The sequence below is a fragment of the Sebastes umbrosus genome, chromosome 3 (genome assembly GCF_015220745.1).
Source record: "Sebastes umbrosus isolate fSebUmb1 chromosome 3, fSebUmb1.pri, whole genome shotgun sequence".
Taxonomy (NCBI): domain Eukaryota; kingdom Metazoa; phylum Chordata; class Actinopteri; order Perciformes; family Sebastidae; genus Sebastes; species Sebastes umbrosus.
The window spans coordinates 18,300,795-18,313,444 of record NC_051271.1 but is presented as its reverse complement, the minus strand read 5'-3'; the positions used below and the strand labels follow the sequence as shown (position 1 = coordinate 18,313,444).

Sequence of the window (12,650 nt, the reverse complement as noted above, 5' to 3'; positions counted from 1 at the left end):
TGACAAGATACAATCATAAAACCAAATAAAATTCTTATTACAATTTCAATTATGCCATTAGACTGACTAATTAGATCTACCCAAACTCCATTGTTTTGATTTCATAATTCAGACAAACATTTACACTTACAAGAATAAAGAAATATTGGAATTATATTTACCTAATAGCATTTGCAACCTGGACTAGTCACCTGCAAATATCAGACACCTTAATGATGATAAACATGATGATAAATCTCTGGTTGGTAAGGTTTTCCTCGACAAATGCTTTCCACATATTTCCCAATTCTTTATCCATGTGATTTTTAGACAACACATAGAAGCAAAGTTTGACTAACGTTAGTTTCTTTTTTTCCTACATAAAGTGTAAATACTTTACTGACTCGTGAATTATACATTTTCATTTACATGTTGATGGAAGTTTTTATGGGACTTTAATAGTTGTAATCCACAGAAGAAATTCCACAAATGTGTACCATGATTTCCAAATATTTCACTATCCACAAACATGTATTTTTGTATTTGTGTTGTGTAAAGTCACAACCACAAAAATAAAGGGCGATTTGCAAATACACATTGATGTGACTTTACACAACAACACAAATACAAAAATACATTTGTGGGTAGTGAAATATTTGCAGATCATGGTGTATATTTGTGAATTGTCTTCGGTGGATTACAACTATTATCTACAGATCTGCTGCGGTGCCAATCGGACAAAATTCTGTAAACAAACAGGAGGGAAGTTACAAATGTCATGTGGCCCATAAATCCACAGGAAGCGATCTGCAAATGTGCAAATACCATTCCATGTATAGAAATAGATGCACAAATGCGTATATATCACTTTACATGTAAACCTTAAAGTACGTATTTACGGAGTGAGTTATGTGTATTTGCAAATCCCCCTTTATTTTTGTGGATGTGACTTTACACAACACAAATACAAAAATACATGTTTGTGGAAAGTGAAATATTTGGAAATCATGGTACACATTTGTGGAATTTCTTCTGTGGATTACAACTAATAAAGTCCCATAAAAACTTCCATACATGTATAGGTGTTAAACCAAAATCTGTGACCACAGAGAGCCAGCAACACCTGAGGTCACCATTTCAGACAGCTGTCTTCAGAAAATGTGACCCCACTGTACCTGTATAATAAAAGAGGCAAATATGTGACAGAAAACACACAAAACTAAATTGTGTAAAAACTTAAATGTATTAATATATATTTTTTTCATTTAAAGGTATATTCACAAAACTCTAAAAGAAAAGCAGAAGATAGGTACAGTGAGGTCACATCTTCTGATGTCAGCCGTCTGAAATGGTGACGTCATGTGTTGCTGGCTCTCTGCGGGCAGATTTCGGTGTAACACAGTGTTTTAGCATGTTAGCCCATTTATACAATACTTTAGCTAAAGTTATTACTGCCAAAAATATTATCCATCATAAATAGCAATTAATACATGTTGGCATTCTAAACCAAGTACATTTAATACATGGAAGTAATATAGGTTGTGCTGTGAATACGAAACTAAACATTCAGGTCATTTTAATGAGTAAACATTTTTCCCTTTACCTGCTTCTCCTCTAGTGATGTGTCGGTCGCGAACGAGTTGGCTCTTTTAGCCGGCTCTTTTAAGTGAACGATAAGAGCCGGCTCCCGTCCAAGAGACGTTTTTTTTTTTTTTTTCTTTTTTTCTTAATTCAAGGCAGAATGATAGGACGATCTTCTCCGCGCCACGGGCACACCATGCACTGACTGTGACTGAATGTTGTGTTAATGACGTCCGTGCGACCAATCGGGTGATGACAGACAAGGATCATACCATCAAGCTGGGAGGGGCGGCGCGCTGACGGTCTACAGGTACAGAGCAGGAGGGAGAGGAGGAGAGGAGGAGAGAAAGAGAGAGAGGAGTGCGGTGTGCGAATAGCAGACAAGATGAGTGACAGTCGGAAACGAAGCAACATTTAAAACTATGATATTCTGGAAATTATAAGGTTTAGTATAATTATATTGAATAATTTAAATGATATATCTGCACACATACTAATCATAGGTCAAAACAGTGCTACATTTGGCTGAATTATATAAAAGGCAGAAGTGGTAAAATGAAGAGCCGTTTGGGGAGCCGAAAGAGCCGGCTCTTCTTGGTGAGCTGAGCCAAATGATCTGACTCACTAAAAAGAGCCGGAATTCCCATCACTACTCTCCAGTCCGGACTGGACTGATCGAGTCATCGGAGCTCGATTGCTCAGGTCTGTTTGAAGCAGTCGCGGGAAATTTGGAACTAAATCGATCCCCGCATGATCGAACACCAAAATAAACTCTCCATGGACAGACCGGAGCTGTAAGTCTGACACAAATATCTACTGATACACATTTACTGACAAGTTGTCATTACAACAAAACTATATGCGTCCGTGTGTAGACACCTTTGCTGCTGACTCTTAACGTTAGTATTTGTTCTGTCAGCTAACAGCACAACTAACTTAACTACTCTCTAGCTCTGTGAAGCTGAACCGATGTCACATGAGCCTTGCTATAGCTGCATACAACTTATAGTCGTGTGTTATATGTGTGTTTTGGATGTTAAGGCCGAGTGAGCAGGATGGAGAACAAGGTGTAGATGTGATGCACTGTGAGGAGCAGCTGAGGACGACACTACACTGTGATGACAAGGAGAAGGTACTGGACATTAAAGCTATGTGCCACAATGAACCTTTAAAGGTGCCATATCATGCTCATTTTCAGGTTTATACTTGTATTTTGTGTTTCTACTAGAACATGTTTACATGCTGTAATGTTCAAAAAAACTTTTATTTTCCTCATACTGTCAGCCTGAATATGTTGTATTTACCCTCTCTGTCTGAAACGCTCCGTTTTAGTGCGTTTTGACGGAATTGCAACAGAATTGCGTTGCTAGGCAACAGTTTGGGTCCATGTGTACTTCCTGTCAGCTGATGACATTCACATACACTGCAACAGGAAATAAACTGGGACACATTTAGAAGGTTTACCTTTAAAGTTGTGTCAAGGGTCTAAATATTGTATATTCGTGACATCACGAATGGGCAGAAATCCTGACAGCTTGTTTCAAATGCAGAGTTTCTGAACACGGGCTGTGTGTATTTCCCGGTGGATTGAGTGTTTCGATACTTTCACAGTATTTATATAGGACTTAAGCCTGCTTTATAATAACAAAACATGAAAATCTCACTTTTTTATAATATGGGACCTTTAATTCTGTGTCTTCTGACTGCTGCTGACACATTAGCATTTTACCCCACTCAGCTTCGTAGGAAGTTGGCACTGTTACAAAGGGAGTACCTCAGGACAGCTGAGAGACTACAGGTAAGAGTCTTTCTCTTTACTTCTATAAATAAGAAGCCCAGTGTAGAAATTCTCTGTCTCACACACACACATGTTGATCTGCTCGCAGCGAGCTGAGCGTTTGGATGCAGTGAGGAGACATGTAAGGAGCAGGATCAGTCAGCAGGACCACCAGGACCAGAGAGACCCAGAGGTGACATCCAACCCCCCTCTCAACCCATCTTCATTGATATTGAACACCACTAATGGGACACCCACAAGCGTAGCTCAGTGCCAGGGACACGCTGGAGGTGAGTCTGTCCTAATCAGCTGCAAAGTACAGGTAGTAAATGACAATTAGATAGGAATATGTATGTTGTAAAATATCTAAGTGATTCAGGGAATAGATTTATTTGCCAAAAGTGTAGCTGTAAATATATGTATGTAATTATGGGGTTCCATTTGTGCCAAAATGATGTCACATGCGCACTGTCTATGTCGCCTGAGACAAAACATTTGTGTATGTTTATTCAACTTTGAACTGTACTTCAGTTGTCACAAAACTATTTATATTGCCGATCATTACTCTGAGAAGCAGACAATGTTTTGTCTGAAATAACAAGTTAGAATTCACAAATTTTCTGATGTGTTACCAGATCCAGCAGATTCTGATAGCTCCAGGAGGAGCCAGGTGATCAGGTTCCTGCTGCCCTCTGATGCTGCTTGCCCACAAACCCTAGATCCTAGCCATGACACAGATAGAGGTCACAGGCCCAGCCCTGCCCTGCGCCTCAGGTCTCGACGCAGCCGCCTGCGCTGGGAAAGGAGGAGTGCTGAGGCCGGCAGGAGCACAGACGACAACAGTGAGGAAGGACGGGAGCAGAGTGAAAGGATGGAGACTGTTAGAGCGGAAGGAAGTGAAGAGAGAGTCAAAACGGAGGGAACAGAGGTTGTGAATGAAAGTGAAGAGCTATTTTCTGGTACGGACACTGACTCTCCGTCTCTGCTGCTTACACACTGGAACCCTTGTGGACAAACGGAAACAGGAGATATCGAGGGAAAACAGATACAAGGACGACAAGAAAAAAGGGAAAAAGAGACCGAGTTGAGAGCTGAAGTGAAAGAGTCAACCTCTTTGTTGCTCACATGTTGGAAGCCTGCTACACACACTGAAGAAAGGGAACAAGATGGCACGCAAAATGGAAAAAGAAAGGAGACAGAGGGAGGAGAGAGACAGAGGGACGGAAGGCTGTGTGAAGACATCAGTGATAAAGATACTGAACAAAATGCAGCAGAGAAAATAGAAAGTGATAATGCAGCTAAAATAAAAGAAGAACCAAGTGAGCTGGTTGGAGGGGAGCATGATGTGAAGAGTGTGGGTCTCCTGGACTCCTGTACTCTAGTGGAAGGACTACTTTTCCCAGCAGAGTACTACGTCCGAACCACGAGACGTATGACATTGTCACAGAGCCAGCCTGACATTCAGGCCGTCATACTCTCCCAGCTGAACATGGGACGGCCTCGCAGGAGCCGCGGCCGGGGCAGAAGATCCAACACACACAGCCATGACCGTTCAGATGAACACTCTCGGACAGGTTTGTCCTCCCTGACCGCTGCATCTGTAAGTCCTCGTATGGAGTCACAGTCTGCTGACACATCTGCTGAGCTGAACAGTCAGAGCTCCAGTGAGATTTCAGATCAAATCTCATCTTGTCAGATCGACACAGATGCTTGTTTTTCCACTACGGTCACCCCTGCTCGTCCAGCAAGAGGTAGGAGGAGGAGAAGAGGTAGGGGTAGGGGCAGAGGCAGAGGGAGACCTCAGACCCCACGCTGCTCTCTTAGTTTAGACACCCATCAATTAGGCCTTGGACAAACCTCAGACGATCCCCAGCCCTCCAGTTCCCCGGTCTCCTCCTCCCCGTCTCTCCACGGAGCTGATGGACCGAAGCCCTGCCTCACTCCGGGAGAAGCTGTTCCAGCGCGGGACGACCCCCAGCCTGCGTCCATCCACAGCACAGCTACACAGCCCTCTTCTGGAGTTAATGGAGCTCAGTGTAGCTCTGCTTCTGGACATCTGGTGAAGGTCTTTCCCATCTTTCTGAAGAGCAGCGACAGGATTGACAGAGCCACACAGATGAGTAGAAGTAAGACTTGTATTGTGACTTTGTATATTTGTGTGTGTCAGTGATAGAGATAGAGAAGGTTTGTCTCTAAGATTAAAATAGCATTAACCTTAATTCCAGGTTTGGATGCAGTAAGTTGTTATTATATAAAGTAAATTAAAGGCTGGTGTCATGTTCACCATCCCCCTGAAGAGACTAAAAGCAAATGTTCCTACTAATTCATCTACTACCAACTTCCATTGTTGTCCAAAAGCTACTAAAACACATGAAAAGTCAGACAGTTGTTGTGCTGCTGGCTGACATATTGATACATGTCATATAGGATAAACACAGCGATCATATTCTCTCTACTCGTCAATTCAATTCAACTTTATTTTCATTGTTACCTGCATACAACAAAACAGTCTTGTCATTCTGAAAATAATCAATATTTACCTTATTGGATAATCTGCTGGTTATTTTCTTAATTAATCGATTAATCGCTTTGTCTATAAAATGTCCTTCACAGTAGGGCTGCACGATATTGAAAAAATATCTAAATGCGATTATTTTGACTGATATTGCGATATGATTTGCGATATTAGAGGCAATGATCATTTTTACATCATTATTCTCATTTTCATTGAAAAACATATTAAAATGATTATGGTGAGGTTTTTGCGTAGATCTGTACCAAACAAAGAGTTTTTCATAAGTCTGTAGAATATGATGTGTAGGCCAGGACATCTCTGCAGCACAACAATATTTCATTTAAAACGGTATTTTGACACATTTTGCCTTTAACAAATATTGCGATTTTAACAAATACTGTGATTTGAAAATTGCAGTAGGCCATTTTGCGATATAGATACAATTTTGATTAATTGTGCAGCCCTACTTCACAGTTTCCCAGAGTCCCATAATAGTAAAGAATACAAAAAGCGTTTCTTTTAAGTTGGGACACCCTTGATATCATTTATATATACACAGTAAGGAATCTGTTTATGAAAGACTGTCTTACCTGTCTGCTTCATCTCACGTCAAATTCTCTTTTTTTTCCACTCAATTTTAGTTTTTTGTGATCAAATAGTGCAGCAAGACGACATTGTACAACCACATACTGTACATACATCAACATATGTGTTGTGTGTGTACCCCCAATTTTTCACCAACCCACACTCATTGTCCTCCCACACCCTATAACCTCAAAATAAAATAAAAAAGTGTTTTGGAGATTACAGAGATACGTAGAAGTTACACAATAATTAGATAAATAAAAGAGAGCTCTGAAACTATTACCTTCTATTAAATTTTCTTTCACTTTGTGTCCTGCAGGCGCAGCAAGCTGGAGATCTCTCCTCTTGCCTTCTTCTTCACTTGCCCAAACGTCTCTGCTTCCTCTCCCCTCTCTGTCCCTCGGCCCGCTGGTCAGCAACCTGACTAACTTTGACATTCCACAAGATTTCCATCTCCCTGATGACCAGTTTGCCTCCCTGAAGCTGCACAAGCTCCGCCAAGTCGCTGTGGATTCAGGAGTTGAACACTTTACACCGCCGTCCCACAGCACACGCAGGAGCAACCGGCGCTTTGACCCTCACCACGGCGGCAGTGACCCAGCGGCGCCTCTTCCACTCCCGCTCAGCCTCACGCCCATGCTCTCAAATTCACCCCATCCCACTGAGTCTGCTACACAATACGCAGACCTGCAAAACTTGTCAGTACAATACAAGCGTATAGATAAATTGACAATGCAGTCCTCAACTGAAGAGTCATCTGAGCGAGATATTACAGAAAACCCCGGAGAGCAGCAGACTGAAAACCTTCACCCAGAGTGTCTGACTCACACCACCTCAACAGAATCAGTGGTTCAAGATTGTGCTGCTGACTGTGTCGATCAATACAAACAGCGAGATACTGTGATTCTGAATACTCAAGGCCAGAGTAGCGTCTCTGTTGACCAACCTCACATCAACTTTGCAGACAGACCTACAGGCAAAGGGAATGATTATGTCATCGGGCGCTCAGATGAACTTCAAATAAAAGAGTCTTCTGTCATTTCACCAGAAGAACAAACAGATTGTCCCGGTGTAGTGTGTCCTTTGGGGGATCAGATGTCTACAAACCAAACAGACGTTATCATCAAGACTCTTTCCTTTGATTGCCCTCTACAGAAAACCCCTGAGGAGCCTTCTACCAGCTGCACAGCCGTACAGTTATGTAATGACAGTGAGGCTCCAGGGGAGTCTCCTGCGCAGCATCTGCACGTGAAATCTCCTGCTTCAGATTCAAAGGAATCCTCTGAACCCACCAGAGACGCATTGGTGGAAAATAACAATCACACGCACCATAAAGTCCACTCTCAGCTCCTGTTGAGCCCTCCTCTGGCGTCAGCACCCTGCCCCTTCATAACCCCACACCTGCCCTCCTTCGCTTTCCTCTCCAGCCCCACACTACCATCACTAGGACTCACCCCCCACCGAGTCCCTGCTGCCCTCCCTCTGACCTCCTCCCCCTCCGCCCCACCTCTCACCCTGCCTCCCCCTCATAGCCCGTCCACCCAGGCCCTCTCCCCTCCAGCTCTCTCTCCCTGTCCATCCCTCCCTCCTAGCCAGCCCCCCGCCGGTCACATCCAGGCTTCATCTGAGCTGTTACTTACAGACGACCAGTCCCAGAGGGTGGGACCTCCTAACCGCCCTGTTGTCTCCAGCATCCCGTCACAGGGGTCAGATGATCAGGCGGAGACAGCGGAGGAACACATGATGAGATGCACACACACACTGAAGGTACTCGTACAATTATGAATTTTTACTTTTTACTTCTGACAATTGCATTCACACTTCAAAAATCATAAAAGTGGTGTTCATTTGTGAAGATTATCTTGCTGAACAAAACGTGTAAGAATCATAAACATTTGTTTGCCACAGAGTTTATTTTCTGCAATAATCCAAAACCCAGTGGAGAAATCCCATTGGCTTTTTGTCGATAAAACCCAGAAGTACAGAAAAACGTCATCCCAGCAGCACTCTAGTATTTGCAGAGGAAATGTGTGTGTATCTGCAGCAACTATAGAGTGAATCACTGTGTGTGTTTGTGTGTGTCTTTGTGTTCAGGCCCCAGCAGGAGGCTGTCTGGTGGATGCGTGCTGTCTGCTCGGATCCTCGGGTGGTTTGTGTGTCGCAGCAGCTGGAAAGTGGGCGGTGTGTCTCTGGGGACAGACTTCAGCTTCTGACTGGAGCTTAACACACACCTGGGCCTTCAATGAGGTGAGTGTGTGGACGTGTATGAAGTGCAAATGCACGCCTGCATATCAGAGTTATTGATTAATCGTCATTCAAGGACAAACGGCATACATTCGCTAGTTCCAGGGACCCCAGTTGGTAGGATGAGGGGTAATTACACTAAAATAGGACAAAAGTCGACTGTTGCCAGACTCAACATTTATTGTTTCAAGGACCGAATATGACACTTTCTAATGTGACACACTTTAATTTTGTCATACGTACAACAATTATTCATTTATATGATTAATTCCTGTTTGTTTACAGCCAGTGATCAATATGTTTCCTGTCCCGGATGCTGCTGGCCTGATGTGTGTGACTCTGGGTCAGTTAGAAATCAGAGAAGTGAGGTGAATACAACACACTCGACTGACCCTCTGACATGTATTTTAACATTTTTGGCCAATTGTCTGTACAATAATTAAGCCTAGTGTTAAACTAAGGATATTTTTAATAGACATCTCTAAATTAGTTTATCAGTTATGGCTGAGGAAACCAGCTGTTGAAGTTTTTTCAGAGCTTCTTAAACTGAACTGTGTGTCTGTTGTCTGCGGTCAGGATGCTGTTGTGCTCCAGCCTCTCACAAGTGCTTCTCTGTGGGGGTGTTGTCCAGACTGTCGTGGGCGTGTCCAAGTCCAGAGTGGTTACCTCCTCCCACTCAGCCTCTGGTTCCACCCTACAGGTGTTCACGCCGTCAGACAGCGGCAGGTAACACAGAGTTGGCGTTGTATTTATTCTCTCTCAGTTATTTCCTCGTTGCACAGACGTCTCAGTGTCTCATGTCTCTCTCTCTCTCTCAGCACATGGAGCTCTCAGCCTCTCGTGTCTCCTGGTGTTTGTGTCGGAGCCCTCGCTCCAGTGGACGGACTTTCAGACGCTCTGATCGGCTCAGATGAGGGCGGACGCCTCTTCGTCTGGTAAGATTGTAGCGGAGAAGTCATCGCCCTGCTAATGGTTAACTCGCAGCAAAACGTCCTTAAAGTATTATACATAGACTGTATATATAGATGGACGTGTCTCCACTTCCTCCTATTGAGCAAAAGTGGAGCCAAAATATCGGGGATACAGGAACGGCCAATTTGAGATTTTGACGTCATTTGGAGCCAGAGTCTGCGCGGTAGTGATCGGTGGTTGGAGCCGCGATATTGAGGTCCCGCCCACACGCCAATCACAAGCCGAGTACGGCGGCAGCTTGTCAGCATGAGCCAACTAGCTGCTACGTTAGCACTACGGCAGCTGTTTGGCTAGAAAGACACAACAACTAACCATAATATCTCTAGTTTTGAAGGAGACTTGCATTTTGTACCTTTTTGAGATATATATTCCAGCCCTGCAATGAGCCCTTCACAAGACTGAATAAGCCCAATACACCTGAAGGATCCACAGAGCACCTGGATGTGATTACCACAAAGACCCAACAGCGCTACTTCCGTTGTCTTCATAAGAGCAAACTGTTATTTTAAATAACTTCATCCAGGATTGAAAAATCAATCCTCAAACTGCATTCACATAACCAAATTAGCTGGATGAGAACGGGGCCCGGGTCCTTTAACTGACCTTGAAGTACAAACACTTTAAATGTTGAATATATCAACATAACCACTCCATGTTTCCTCTTTGAGAGAAATAATAATGATTTTAGATATTTTTAGAATAACATCCAGATTAGGCTCTGCTGTTTACAGTTGAATTGTATTTTCTGTGTTACAGGAATTTAAAGACCGGACAGCTGCTGCAGAGAATCATCCTCGGAGATGGTTTATCACACATGGCCTGTCTCAGAGGATACTCCTACTGTGTAAGTCTATTTGCTTGTTGTCGTAAAATTGGCTGTACCACCATAACTGCCTCACTCTCCAGATGATTTTACTCCTGTGTGTTTTTGTGTGTGTATGTTGGTGCACAGGGAGTGTTATTTGTCCTGCTGCAGCATCAGTTGCTCAGCTCCCTGGAGGAAGAAGCCAAAGAGAAGGAAGAGGAGGAGAAGAAGAAGAACACCGCCCTGTTCTCCTTGGTCGCCGTTAACCCTCTGAGTGGAAAATCTGCTGTGGCTACTCAGCTGTATCCGCCCAAAGCCTGGTCTGGCAGGTGAGAAGAGGCCTGATGTATTTATGTCTCTGCATATAGAGAGGCGAAGTCCTGCCCCTTCAGGTGGACCACCATTGGACCTTATTCAGGAAGAAATATGTACGGTAGTCAACAACTTTTGATCCCGTTCCCGTTTGAATTTGGCCATGAATCACACAAATGATGCTACGACAAACTGAGACTTTGTTGATTTGCAAAATTCTGTTTTAAATTGACAAACATCATATGTGTGATTCATGGCGTAATTAAAACAAAATCAATCAAAATAAAAAAAAAAGATTGTCTCTCGCCGTTGACTACGGTACACATTTTTTCCGAAATAAAATCCCAAGGTGGTCCACCAGAAAGGGGAGGGACTTTGTCTCTCTCTACAGGCTACACTCGTATAACTATCTGTCTCTGTGTGTTGTGCAGGCTGTGTGAAGCCGACGTTACCCGCTCCAGCGTGGTGGGCCTGAGCCAGGGCGGCTGCGTGTGTGTGTGGGAGCTCGGTCGCCGGGCGGCCTCAAGGACGGTGTGGGCTCCTGAGAGCGACGGCTGGCAGCTGGCTCGATGGGGGGAAGGAGGTACGCTGGTGACCGGACATCACAACGGAGACGTTACTTTACACTGTTACAGTACGAGTCCGACTTCTCTCTGCCACACTGACATTACTGACTCTCGGATTACTTTTATCAAATAAAAACTATCACTATATGAATGTTTACATGAAGATTTTAACCTTTTAAAATACTTCAATGTCACATTTGGTTCTGTGGTTTTCCCTTAAAGACATTTCAGCAGACAAAAAATGTAACTTTCATGGCCATCGTACTACTGAGATGAAGACATTATATACTGTAAACTTTCTACACTACTGTTAGAGTATCACACACTGAACTTCTATGTGTGAGAATGTTTACTTGATGGTGGATTTTCACTTTTTAGACCACCAAAAAAAACTTTGTGTTTTATTACTGCTGCTGTTTTGACCGTTCCTTACTGTGGTTACATGAATACATTGTTATATTTCTTATATTTAAAGAAAAAGAAGTGTATTTTTATCATTTACATTAAATATTTGTGAATTCTGTTATACTTTTTGTCTACTTTTATATTGCTAAGGTTGACCAAAACCATCTTAGCTGCACTGTATTTACAGTTAGGAAATGCTTTTTCTTAGCGTAAAGGTACTCTACTTTAGTTGCATTCTTGCATTGTGGATGTGAAGAATTAACTATGTGATGGAAAAGTGAACTCAGAATTGAGAAATGTACGTTACTAATTGTCAAATACTGTAAATTAAGCTGTAATGGATATTTGTGTCCACCAGGAGGCGCCAAAAGATTGTGATTTACTCTACATCGCTGAGAGATTTGGCACATTAACTGTTCTCTTCCAGTTGATTATTAAAAAGACAGCTTGGCAGTGCAGATTAATCCTGGCACTTGGAATATAATCACTTTATAGCAAACAATCATCTACTACTAAAACATGATAAATCTGAGGTTGTTCGTTGAGGGTTTGCGTAAAACGGGACGTATGAAAGAAAGATGATGTCGTCTCAAACATAAAAAGCCTTTTTTCTGAATGAAAATACTTTCAAGGATCTTAGTTTTACTACTTATTTAAAGGGCCAGTTCCTCCAAATTATATTATTTAGCCATGCAGATAGATTTTCTTGCCCAGATTTCAACACTACCTGTACCTTTACATCAGTGGAGGGGTTACGGCTGTATGTGTTTTCTGTGCTGCTGTCCCTTTTCCCTCTCTAGTAGCTCTGCCCAGGTGTGCTGCACTGCTCAACGAGGTGCCCAGGTGTGCTGCATTTGCTCAGGGAAGGAAGTGCTTAAAAGCTCCTGTGCCAGCAGCAGAAGAGAGAGG

At 43.0% G+C, this 12,650-nt stretch overlaps 1 protein-coding gene across 2 annotated transcripts; it reads left to right on the top strand.

Moving 5' to 3' along the window:
- Positions 1-2,243: 2,243 nt before the first annotated feature.
- On the top strand, positions 2,244-12,384 carry palb2 (partner and localizer of BRCA2). Of its 2 annotated transcripts, XM_037764966.1 has the most exons (13): positions 2,244-2,354; positions 2,602-2,692; positions 3,299-3,358; positions 3,447-3,627; positions 3,973-5,463; positions 6,757-8,204; positions 8,532-8,684; positions 8,967-9,049; positions 9,258-9,407; positions 9,500-9,616; positions 10,410-10,497; positions 10,606-10,787; positions 11,202-12,384. In XM_037764966.1, the coding sequence occupies exons 1-13, from the start codon at positions 2,311-2,313 to the stop codon at positions 11,467-11,469; spliced, it is 4,356 nt and encodes a 1,451-aa protein (XP_037620894.1). In that variant the 5' UTR covers positions 2,244-2,310; the 3' UTR covers positions 11,470-12,384. The 2 variants fall into 2 exon arrangements, with proteins under 2 accessions (XP_037620894.1, XP_037620895.1); XM_037764967.1 differs by lacking the exon at positions 2,244-2,354 and having other exon boundaries at positions 2,594-2,692.
- The last annotated feature ends 266 nt before the right edge of the window (positions 12,385-12,650 follow it).

Coding starts and splice junctions, on each gene's coding strand:
- palb2 (XM_037764966.1), top strand. CDS start 2,311: ATGATCGAACACCAAAATAAACTCTCCATGGACAGACCGGAGCT. Junction 3,628..3,972: donor GTGCCAGGGACACGCTGGAG/GTGAGTCTGTCC, acceptor ATGTGTTACCAG/ATCCAGCAGATTCTGATAGC. Junction 5,464..6,756: donor AGCCACACAGATGAGTAGAA/GTAAGACTTGTA, acceptor TGTGTCCTGCAG/GCGCAGCAAGCTGGAGATCT.